Raw genomic sequence first — 12,052 nt, 5'->3', positions numbered from 1 at the left:
ATATGTAACAAGATGTACATAACCTATTTTATATATAATTGACCTAATGTGACAATTTATTCAAAACACTACAAATAAAAATCAAAATACAATAAAAAATATATTTAGTCATATATTAATTACAAAGCTGGAGATAATTAATAATAAACACTAGTATAATAAGAATATTTTCAAATCATAAGGGTGATGATCACCCTTACTTTCTACCTTCAAGGTCTATCATTTGTCAATACATCATGTATTTATGAATCTCATTTATATTGGATTCAAGCCACGAAAGCAATCTCTTTTTCTTTCTTTTTTTTTTTTTTTTTTTTTTTGTTAAAAAAAAAAACTAAAACTAAATATACTATTTTAGGGAAAATCACAAACACCCCCCTCGAGATTTGGTGAAAATACAGATTCCTCCTGAGGTTTGAGAAATTACAAATTGCCCCCTGAAGGTCAAATTTGCATAACAAATTAGGGGAGAATCTGAATGAAAATAAAAACCCCAAAAGACAATTTGTTATGGAAATATAAACCTTAGGAAGCAATTTGTAATTTTTTAAACCTAAGGGGGAATCTGTATTTTCACCACAACTCGAGGGGGTGTTTGTAATTTGCCCACTATTTTAATAAAAATCTCATGCAGTGACTCATTATTGTTCCTCTATAAATACTTATCTTAGGTGTTTGCCATTGTAACACCTAAAGCAAATGGCATCATCACCGACCATTCAAGAGCTTGCCAAAGAGCCCATGCTTGTCATCCCAGAGCGCTATGTTCATTTAGATAGTGAACCTTGTCCAATTCTCTCAGAAGATGCCACTTCCCAAACCATCCCTACTGTTGACATGCAACAATTACTTATGGGTGAAGCAACTGATTTTCAACTAGACAAGTTGCATTCCATTTGCAAAGAATGGGGAATCTTTCAGGTTTTCATCTCACATATATCTTCATTTTATTTTATTTTTTGTTATCTTGCCTTCGTTAGTACATCGGAAGCTGTATCATAAAGAGAGATAACAAGCCTCAAATTATTAATCTCTTAGTCAAGTGCAATAATGTTGATTGTTTGCTTTTGCTGCTGTTTTGGAAGCTCAATGGTTTGGAGTTGGTGAAGAATTATGTTGATTGTTTGTTCTGTTTTTCGGATTTTGTTTGCTCTTGATTGGCTTTTCACCAATCTTTAATCAAGTGCTTGTAAATGATTATACTTTCTTTGCGATGCCAATTTAGTTGAGATTGTGGAGGTTAGCAATGATGCTTAGTGCATTTTCCCTATTTGTTGATGTAATTTTGCATCTACGTTGCTTTTGTCATCAATGAATCTTTTATTTTGCTGATAAAAAAAAAAAAAAACAATAATTTTGGCTAATTAAATTAGCCTATTTTAAATTTTATTTTATGAGCAAAAAAGGTAGCTATTATTAAAGAAAACCAAAAGAGTAGAGCTAGTTCAGTTGATTGCACAATCAAATCGCTTTTAGGGTGACTATATGAACCAAGATTTTCCTTCTATGAATTTTTTTGATTGACAGCAAAAAAAAGTGTATTGGTATAAAAAGAGAGTTTAAGACCGATACATTAAAAAAAAAAAAAAATTACATCAATAGAAAGGTAAGGAAAAGCATTACTACGAACACATTCTAATTAAGTTGGCACCTGATCCACGACCAATCATATGCAAACATCCAAGAAAAAAACAAAAGAACTAAAGGTGGACCGTACTACAAGAAAATAATTTTGGTAAGTACTTTTGATATAGTTTTTCAAATTTGAATTTGGGAGAATTTAACGACTCGTAGGGCTATCGTGAGTCCCGTTTTAATTATTTGAATTGTTGATTTGGTAAGGCTCCCTATATATATATATATATATATATATATATTATCTATGAAAAAAATTAAGTTGACATCATAATCATAACCTTTTTTATTTTATTTTATTATGTTTGTCTCCAAAAAAACTGGATGGACTAATGAAAATGTTACGACAATCGGATCGACCTAATTTTTTCTATTAATAATATACGCGGTGGACTTTACAAAATAAATTGTTTGGATTATCAAAACGAGATCCATGATGAATCTCACAGACTGCTGAAGTTTTCTCAAATATAGATTTAAACTTGGAAAAAAAACCCAATATTTTGGAGAACAACCCCTTACATTTGAAGAAGAACCATACCAAGATGTGTGTGTGTAGAAAATGAAAATATATGGACTAATATATGGTAGTGCTAATGTTTGTAGTTAGTGAACCATGGAGTTAGCTCTTTACTAGTGGAGAAACTGAAATATGAAATTGAAGAATTCTACAAGCTTCCTTTGGAAGAGAAGATGAAATACAAGATACAGCCAGGTGATGTTGAAGGGTATGGACAAACCTTGCTCATGCAAGATGATGAAAAACTTGATTGGGCAGATAGGTTTTATATGGTGGTCAACCCCGTCCACAGAAGGAAGGCACACCTACTTCCACAGCTCCCTTCTTCGCTTAGGTCCTCTCTCTCTCTATCTCTCACACACACACACACACACACACACACACACACAAACACACGCACACGTTGTAATGAATCTATGTGTGTATTTCTACACAAGAGCATGTTCTTATATGTCCACGTACCGGTATACTTAAAACACACAATATAAAACAACAAAAAAAAGTATTTAAGATTTAAAATGAGATGTGACTTTAAATCGCATAATATTTTTTTGGGTATATAATATTTCTGATTAAACCATGAATTAAGTTCTAGTTTGCAAATGCCTTTTTAGTAATTTTTTCTATTTGGTTATTGACTTTTTAGAATAAAGTTATGGCCAAGAAAATGTTAATGCAATTGGAAAATAGCAAAAAAAAATTATCTTTTGTTATTGAGAAGGTTTTGGTCAAGTATTTTTTTTAGCAAAAAAAATTCTGAAATTTAAATTTTTTTATTTGACTTTTTAAATCCTTCTAAAGAATTGAAAATTTTAAAAATTAAAACATATAACTAAAGACAAAAAAGTTAAAAAAAAAAAGAAAAAACAAAAGTCAAAAACAAAAGAACAAAAAAAATGACATTTTAGCACTTACCGATCATGGTAGATCATGTTCAAAAAATATATATACATTCTCATTTGTCAACCGAATAAGATGAATTTTAACTGTTACAATGTTTTTTGTTAGCTTATTTTCGTCTTTAATGATTTTTTTTTTTGTTTAAATTCAAAAAATTTTAGGCTTCTAGATTTTACTTGACGAGATGAACTGAAAAATTTTAAATTTTTTTAAAAAGTCCAAAAAAGGACAAAAATATGAGACTTTTTGACTAATTTTGACTTTTAAAATTTATTTTTGGGAACTTTTCAAAAAAATTAATTTTTAGATTCGCCTACTCAAGCGTATTGGAGAAAAGTAAAAAAATTTGACAATTTCGAAAAAAAAAAAGTCGCTAAAGACGAAATGTTTAAAAAAAAAAAAGATTTATTTGGAAGTCTCCAAATAGCCAAATATCCAAAAAAGTGGCTGTTTCTTGGCTGAAACCAAACGTAGCTTATGTATTGGATAACGGTTTTTTTTTTTTTTTTTTTTTTTTTTTTTTTCCGTAGGGAAACATTGGAGTCTTACATCTCAGAGTTGCAAAAACTTGCAATGACAGCTTTTGGGTTGATGGCAAAAGCTCTAAAGATTGACAAGGGAGAGATGGAGGAGATGTTTGACGATGGAGTGCAATCAGTGAGAATGTCATACTATCCTCCATGTCCCCAACCAGAGAAGGTGATGGGCCTGAGGCCTCACTCCGATGCTACCGGCATCACCATCCTTCTGCAAGTCAATGGAGTTGAGGGCTTCCAAATTAAAAAAGATGGGATTTGGATTCCTGTTAGTTTCCTCCCAGATGCCTTTGTTGTTAATGTAGGAGACACTCTACAGGTTTGTTTTCCATACTCTCTCTTCAAAATTAAATATTTCTTTCAAATTACTTGTTCTGATCCGGTTAAATTTTTTAAATCCTACCAATCATTTTCAAACCTCTTGGTGAATTATATATATATATATATATCATTCACCTATTTTTCATTATTATTTTTTATTTCTTTCTTTCTTTTGTAATTTGTTTTTATTGATCTGATATCATATTGAATTATTGACCACTAACTCATTTAAAAGAGAGATAGACAATTTTATTATTTATATTTTATTCTAAACAATTTCATTTACATAACCCTAATAGAACAATAATTGCCATTTTGTTTTGAAATAAAGAGGGAAATTGCATCAACATATTAGGTGTCCACATGTTCAGATAAGATGTATAGTACTAATCTTATTTTTACAAATTAATAGGTAAGGATGTTTAAGAAATAGTAGATATTCAAACAATTCTAAATTAGTGAAAATTAATAACCAGAATTCATATCACCAAAAAATTTAAATATTTTTTAAAACGGTGCCGCTATGTAGCTCGAAAATGTGATGGCTCGAGAGGCCCGAATTTAGTTTTGTACTCAACTTGTTGCTGCTGGTCACCACACCCAGACATTTCATTTGAAAAAAAAAGAACAAAAAAAGAAAAATAGAATAGAGAGAGAGAAGAGCACTGTGTGGTAGAACAGAGAGAGAGAGAGAGGCAGCTATTACCAAACACATTTTTGCTATGGTGAACTGATTCCATTTTTTTTTTTTTTTAAATGAAAACAACTTTGTTAGGAAACATCAAACAATTAAGTGTTTAAATTTTCAAAACAAAGGGATTCAAGAATTGTGCCCGGTACCTATTGAACGGGTTCAAGAATTGTTCTTTTTTTCTTCACAAGTTACATATATGGACCACTTTTTATGCACAGATCAGTGAACTGATTCCAATTTTTTTTTTTAAATGAAAGCAACTTTGTTTGAAAACATCAAACATCAAACATTTTTTAAGCCTTCGTCCGCCATTGCTGTCGTAGGTCGTTGTTCGTCCTCCGTCGTTGTTCGTCTTGCTCCGTCGTCGTCCGTCCTTGTTCGTTCGTCCTCCTACTGCGACCAAAGAGCGATGGGAAGGTTTACCAGAGACAAGAGAGATGAGAGAGATCTGTAGAATGAAAGGGATGAGTAAAGAGAGAGGTGGATGAGCAAAGAGAGAGGTGAGAGTGATGAGTGTTTCAATCCTTTTTTTCATTCGAGAATATAGTAGAAGAGAAGAGAGAAAAGCCAAAGAGATAGAGAGGAGAGAGAAAACGTACTTTCGAGCTAGTCGAGCCGAAGACTTTCGAGCCACGGGGCATTTTCCTTTTTAAAATGCAAATTAAAATTAAAAATTTTAAATAATATGATTCTAACTAAATTTGTAAGTGCTGGTACGTAAGTTTGTTCACTATCCCATTGTTGTTACTGTCATAATCATCACTAATACACTTCCATCGTGCAACCGCTATCGTCAACACTACTATCACATCACCACCACAGTTATTGTCACCGCTACCACCTCTGCTACTACCATTACTAACTTCATCAACATTGCTATCGTTACCACAGTCATTACTATAATTTCACTACTACAACCACACCATCACTATCACCACCTCTCCACTTTTAATTTCTATTAGAACTCGCCACCTCCACCATTGTAGTCATTGTTGCCATAACCACCATCAGTACTTGTCTACTTCTACTTAGAGGTGGCAAACCCAATCTAAACTCATGAACCCACCCAATTATTCACATTTAAAACCCATATAGCCCAATTCAATAAATGAGCTTAAATGGATTGTTCATTGTCAACTAATTAAAATTGGGTTTACATAGGTTAGACGTGGGTATCCATTTAAGCTTGTCCAAATGGACACCACTTCTATGTCCAATCCACCTCTACCCCATCGTCACTCCTCCACCGTTATCACAACTCCACTACCACCATTACCACTCTACCACCACCACTACCATCACTGCCACTAACACCTCCTCCATCACCATTACTACCATCTCGATCACCACCACTTTGCTGCCACCACCATCATTGCAGACACGCCACTACCACCATTGTCACTCCTCCACTACCACTGCCACTGCCATCACCACTCCACCACCGCTGCCCCTGACAGGCCACCAACACAACCTTCTCCTTGACTACCGCCATTCCACCACCACCACTACTACTTTGCCGCCACCTCTTTCTCTTAGCCACTGTTATCATCGTCATTAAAAAATTGAAAAATTAAAAAAAGCTAAAAATTTTAAAAATAATAAATAAATAATAATAACTTTAAAAATATATAAAAAAAATAAAAATATATTTTTAAAAAAAATAAAAATAATTTTAAAAAAATAGATGAAGGAAATGAATTGATTGAGTTTATTTGTCCAACTTGTATCTAATTCAACCCAATCCGTTTAAACCTATTTATTAAATGGGCTAGTTTGGGTTATGCTGCGTTAAACACATAGCACATTTTGATCCTGTAAAACAAGTACAACGCAGCGGGTAAAAATTTCAAATCACACCTTAGGTGATAGAATCTGAAGCGAAGAATCTTGTGAGGTAAATCACGTGCTTTAAAAATGCGAACAACGAACACCCAACAGTGGAGTGATACCACAATATGAGTATCACCCACTCAAGTCACAGTGTAAAAAAGCTTGATCGTTATTTTATTGGGAGATAATTAGAGAGAGAGTATATAAAATACGTTATGGGGTAAAAACCACATAATGTATCTGATATCAATATATTATTCAAATATATAATCAGATATCTAATCATATATATCAATCTATCCATATCAGTTCATATGATAGATATAACTATCAAGAGTAGGTTATCCAAATAAGTTTTGAATTCAAATTCAAATTTACATGGATAAGGTTCAAAGGGTCATAGGTCATGCCACATGGGCCCCCAATTTCTAACATCTCCCACTCGCACATGAGTTGGCATGACACAGCCACATCTCTTATCTCAATCTCCTTAGAAAAATGAACAATCTCATATTAGCTAATGCACCGTTCGACCGCTGAGAACACCTGCATGTGGGAGCTCTATACCAGAAACTAAAAAATGAGCCAGCATAGAGACATCAATCCCAAATTAAAAATAATATCTCATATACCCCAGATCAATCTAATTACACTGGTCCAAAAAAACATCTCTAATCCCTCAAAAGAGCATGTTTGACCCTCTCAATTCTTGCAATATATTCACACTCAATCCACCTCTCATGCAGAGCGGTGTAAGTTACCGGCAATGAATATACAACAGTGGTGTAATACTAGATGATTTTCTCTTTGCCCTCATGCCATGTAGTTTAGGATTGATCGATTTCTCAGTGATGTCCCTCAAAAACGAATCATATATGACCGCAGACAATATACCAAAGTAGCAGAACATCAACCCCTTACCGTATAACATAGTCAAAGGTCACAATATGGTACATAAATGAAAGTCATATAAATAATGACACGTAAGACTCACATGGTGAGGAAACATGGATCCATTTTCTCACCTCATTACTCGGTCGCCAATCACATATAGTATGAATACATGTTACGGTGGAGTAACTCTTTTAAAAGAGTGACATCATACTCAATACACCGTACAGATCTTAGTCTAGTCGTTTTCTAGCACCTAATCCAAATTCTCTATTTGCTCACTTTCCAGGCGCCAAATGAGATCTCGCATCTGGCCAATCATAACAGGCACAACATGGAAAGTGGATACTAACATCCATGTTTGGTCCTTAACACGACCTCATCTTGGTTTGTAACCAAGGCGGCATACATAGTGGATAATTTAAGCCTCTCTTGGCTCTAAATTAAAATAAACCACTAGTCTCATCCTTACTTGCTCCCAAGCACCAAGGGCGATTGCTCGTGTGAGTGAGCCAATCTTACCTGCTGACATCATCATTTGTTAATCATTAAGACACAAACCATAATAGTGTCAACATTCCAACATCTCACAACAAATAAGTGATTGATTTTTTTTTAAAAAAACACGATCACAGCTTGCACAATTCTAGATTCTAAACATAAGCCTTATTAGCACCTCTTGGGATAAGTATATACAACGGAATCCACCATGTGCGCCTCACATGAAGTGATTCAAGATCACTACCTCTTGCGCAATAACCTCTCTAAAGATATTTTGGTGACCAATCTGTGTTCATTCAAGATGCGCTCAACTAACGCATTGAATCTTACAAGGAGCAAATTAATATACTACTAGTAAAACATTCTATCCACAGTCTAATGAGCAAGGTTAATGTCTAAACAACTTAGTTGACCATTTACCAAAGATAACACTTATTATGCTGAATATGCCCACATAGCGTACTTCAGGCTTCTACAACAAAAAAAAAAAAAAAACACACAAGGAATATAGGTCATCTGTTTCTCTCAAAAACAATCCGAGGATTCACTCAATAGCTAAGGCTCTAGCTTTTACCGATAGGTAAATTAATGGGTTTGCAATTTGCATCTAGAATCATTATAGGATATTCCTTATGTAAGTCATCAAAGACAAACTAGGAATTCTCCCAAAACAATCCCTAAGGATCGTACATCCAAGCATATAAATTACATCACCCATGTCCATCATATCTAAAACAGAGGACCGCCCACCCTAGGTGGCGACAACCTTATAAATTCCTAGCTCATAATGACTAAGTAAGGAAAAACTTTTTTTGGACCATTGATCACGCCTCAGTGGCCTTCATCGATCATCGTTGGCCTATCATGGCTTGACGAAATCTAAGAACCACTATTTGGATAATTGTTTTAGGCTATAAAAGATTTATTGGAACTAGCAACTTTTTTGTGCTCCTAACTTTTCACCATAAAAGTAGAAGGTAAAATCCCTACGGATCTACTTATCCAATTCTCTAACGAGAAGTTGGGTCACAATGTCTACAAATCAATGGTCCGAACTTATGTCAATCATGGCCTAAGTCGAAATAATCTCACTCTCCAGGAGGAAGTCTTCTCATGGTCTACACTTTTCTCAATGGTGCGACTTTTCGGTATGTAGCGAGTCTTATGTCTCAACAATGACTATCCAAATTGTGCATAACTTTAGAACAGTTTCGCGTCATAATGGAAAGTCAACCAAATTATTGAAATGGTTAATTCTCAAAGGCTTTGTCTTAAACTGTGCAATGTTGATCCAATTTCTAAAACAGGGGACTAGAGCCTTTAGCATTATCCTAGGCTCCTTATCATCTTGTGGAGCAATCATGAATGTTTCCCTCTCAATCACCTAGTGATGACGTGAAAAATTTTCACATTCGCTACTACGCAACAAAGAATATAAAGTATTCTTCTCTAATGGAGTAATCCACTAGTAGGCACATTGCTCCCACTGTCCCTAGGATATTAGAAATTTCTCTCCATTCTTAACTAGGCTACATAAAGTGCTATGCTTAGAATTCTTTATCTTATAGAGTTCCAAAACTCTATTCACGTCACATTTACTAAGAAAACGTTATGTGACTTAGTTACATCGAAAATATAAAATTGGTCTCCATTTTTCTTGAAATCTAACTGTTAAATTTTCATGAAACTTTGCAGATATATTCAACATTAAATATACTACAACATACGTAAATTTCAGGTCGATCGGAGATAGTTTAAAAAATTATTAATTTTCATGCATATATCGTGTATATATTTATATAAAATTATACATCTATTTCAATGCATAAAAATAAGCACAAAAATACTCATTAAAGCTCTGATACCAATGTAAAACAAGTATAAAGCAGCGGGTAAAAATTTCAGATCATGACTTAGGTGATAGAACCTGAAGTGGAGAATCTTGTGGGTAAATCACATGCTTTAAAAATGTGAACAACAAACACCCAGCAGTGGAGTAATACCACAATATGAGTATCACCCACACAAGTCACAGTGTAAAAAAGTTCGATCGTTATTTTATTGGGAGAGAGTTAGAGAGAGTATATAAAATATGTTATGAGGGTAAAAACCACATAACGTATCTGATTTCAATATATTATTCAAATATATAATCAGATCTCTAACCATATATATCAATCTATTCATATTAGTTGATATGATAAATATAGATATCAAGAGTAGGTTATCCAAATAAGGTTTGAATTCAAATTCAAACTTACATGGATAAGGTTCAAAAGGGTCATGGGTTTTGAGTCATGCCACATGGGCGCCCAATTTCTAACAGATCCGCCCATACCCGTCCATTTGCCACATCTATAGGCTCCACTACACCTCCCACTATCACATCAACTACTATATCTCTACCTCTACCTCTACCTCTACCTCTATCTCTACTTCCATCTCCATTTTCACTACCATTGACATTAGCACCATAGCCACCATTGCCATAAACATTGCCGCTTTCTCCTCCTCCTCCTCCACCACCAACACCTCACTACCACAATACATAAAAATTGAAAGATAAAATTTAAAATAATATATTTTATATTTCAAATTCAAATAATTTTTTTTAGTTCAATACTCATATTTTTATCAAACAAGCATTCAACTTCAAATATTAAGTATTTAGTATTCAAATTTCAATTTTTAGTTTTATCACATTTTACTTTAATTTGGTACTTAAAACTTTATTTTTGAAAAATTAAAAAACCCCTAAGGTTTGACTTTTGTAACAAAATAAATTACGAGTTTTAAATTTTGTTAATTTAAACCCTATTTTAATTTGTTTTCAATCTAAAACCATCTACCCATTTTCGTTGAGTAAAATGGACAGAAAAAAAAGTATTTTAGTTATTAAATTTAATGTAAGTGTAAATAAAATGTTTAAAATATAATTTTTTTAATTGAGTTTAATAACTAAAACATTCTTTTTACGTCGGTAAATTTAACGGAAATAAGTTGATGGTTTAAATTGAAAACAAATTAAAAAATTAAGATTTAAAATAATAAAATAAAATATTTAGTGTTTATTTTATTACAATAGTCAAATCTTAAGTTTTCTTAATTGGCCCAATAACGAACCACTGTTCAAAATTTGATAAATAAAAAAAAAAAAAAATTAAAAAGCCACTTGGACACCACTAGACGATATATGACATTTTATCTGACCCAAATTCGAGGGCAATACATGAAAAATAGTATTGACTTTAAGTATTGTACAAAAATATTGGATGGTTCTTATCAATGTAAGAAAAATATAATAGTTAAGTGAACAATGTATGAAATTAATTTTTAAACTATTTTCATGGATTTCCTCAGGCTATGGTCTGTAAAATTCTACGTTTTGCCAAGTGACATAATGTGATATTTTATTGAGATTTATGGTATCAATTTGCAGATATTGAGCAATGGTCTCTACAATAGTATTGAGCACAGAGCAACGGTGAATTCAGTAAAAGAGAGAATGTCCATTGCAATGTTTTTCAACCCTAAGTTTGAAGCAGAGGTCGGACCTGCAGCTAGCCTTCTAAACCCACAAAACCCTCCATTATTCAAAAGGATTAGTACGGAAAAGTACTACAAATATTTTTTCTCTCGCAAGCTCAACGGAAAGTCATTCTTAGAGCAAATGAAGATTGAAAATGGAGAAGATGACACTGCTTGATGGCCATCACTAGTACTCTTAAAAATAAATTAAGAAAAATAAAATATTGGTGTTTGTACTATGTAGTGTATTAAGGTTTGGAACACAACCTCTGAATAACAGGTCATGTCTGTGACAACGACAAAACCTCCCTTCATGTGTAAGATAACCCAAAATGTAACTAGCTTGCTCAGTCAAACTAGTTGTTTGATTTCTTTTTATGTATAAGTAATGTACAAAAAAAAAAAAAGAAAAATAAATAAATAAAATAAAAAAATTGTGTGGTCTGTATGTTGAGTATTACCAAAAACCCTTAGACTATTAGTAATTAATCATTTTACCCCTGTATTTATGACCCCGTATGCACATATTGACGACCACCAAAAAACCAATTACTCCTGTAGAAGGGAGCTCTACTTTTTGTTCTTTTAAGTGGGTCAAAATGTATACGTTAGTAGATGAAAGGTAAATTGCTATTCACTAGTAGCGGTAGGTGTAAATGCAACCGGCCACCTTGGAGGATAAGCGCAATCGGCTTA

General features: G+C 33.2%; 1 protein-coding gene across 1 annotated transcript; it reads left to right on the top strand.

Annotated features, from left to right (window-relative positions):
* Nucleotides 1–737: 737 nt before the first annotated feature.
* Nucleotides 738–11,800, top strand: LOC114261444 (oxoglutarate-dependent flavonoid 7-O-demethylase 1). Its single transcript, XM_028201721.2, has 4 exons — nucleotides 738–921; nucleotides 2,242–2,489; nucleotides 3,586–3,910; nucleotides 11,268–11,800. The coding sequence occupies exons 1-4, from the start codon at nucleotides 742–744 to the stop codon at nucleotides 11,532–11,534; spliced, it is 1,020 nt and encodes a 339-aa protein (XP_028057522.2). The 5' UTR covers nucleotides 738–741; the 3' UTR covers nucleotides 11,535–11,800.
* The last annotated feature ends 252 nt before the right edge of the window (nucleotides 11,801–12,052 follow it).

The sequence above is a fragment of the Camellia sinensis genome, chromosome 9, assembly GCF_055761805.1.
Source record: "Camellia sinensis isolate YWXY chromosome 9, ASM5576180v1, whole genome shotgun sequence".
Classification (NCBI taxonomy): Eukaryota; Viridiplantae; Streptophyta; class Magnoliopsida; order Ericales; family Theaceae; genus Camellia; species Camellia sinensis.
Note: the sequence above shows the minus strand (reverse complement) of the source record. Positions and strands in the feature narration are given on the sequence as shown.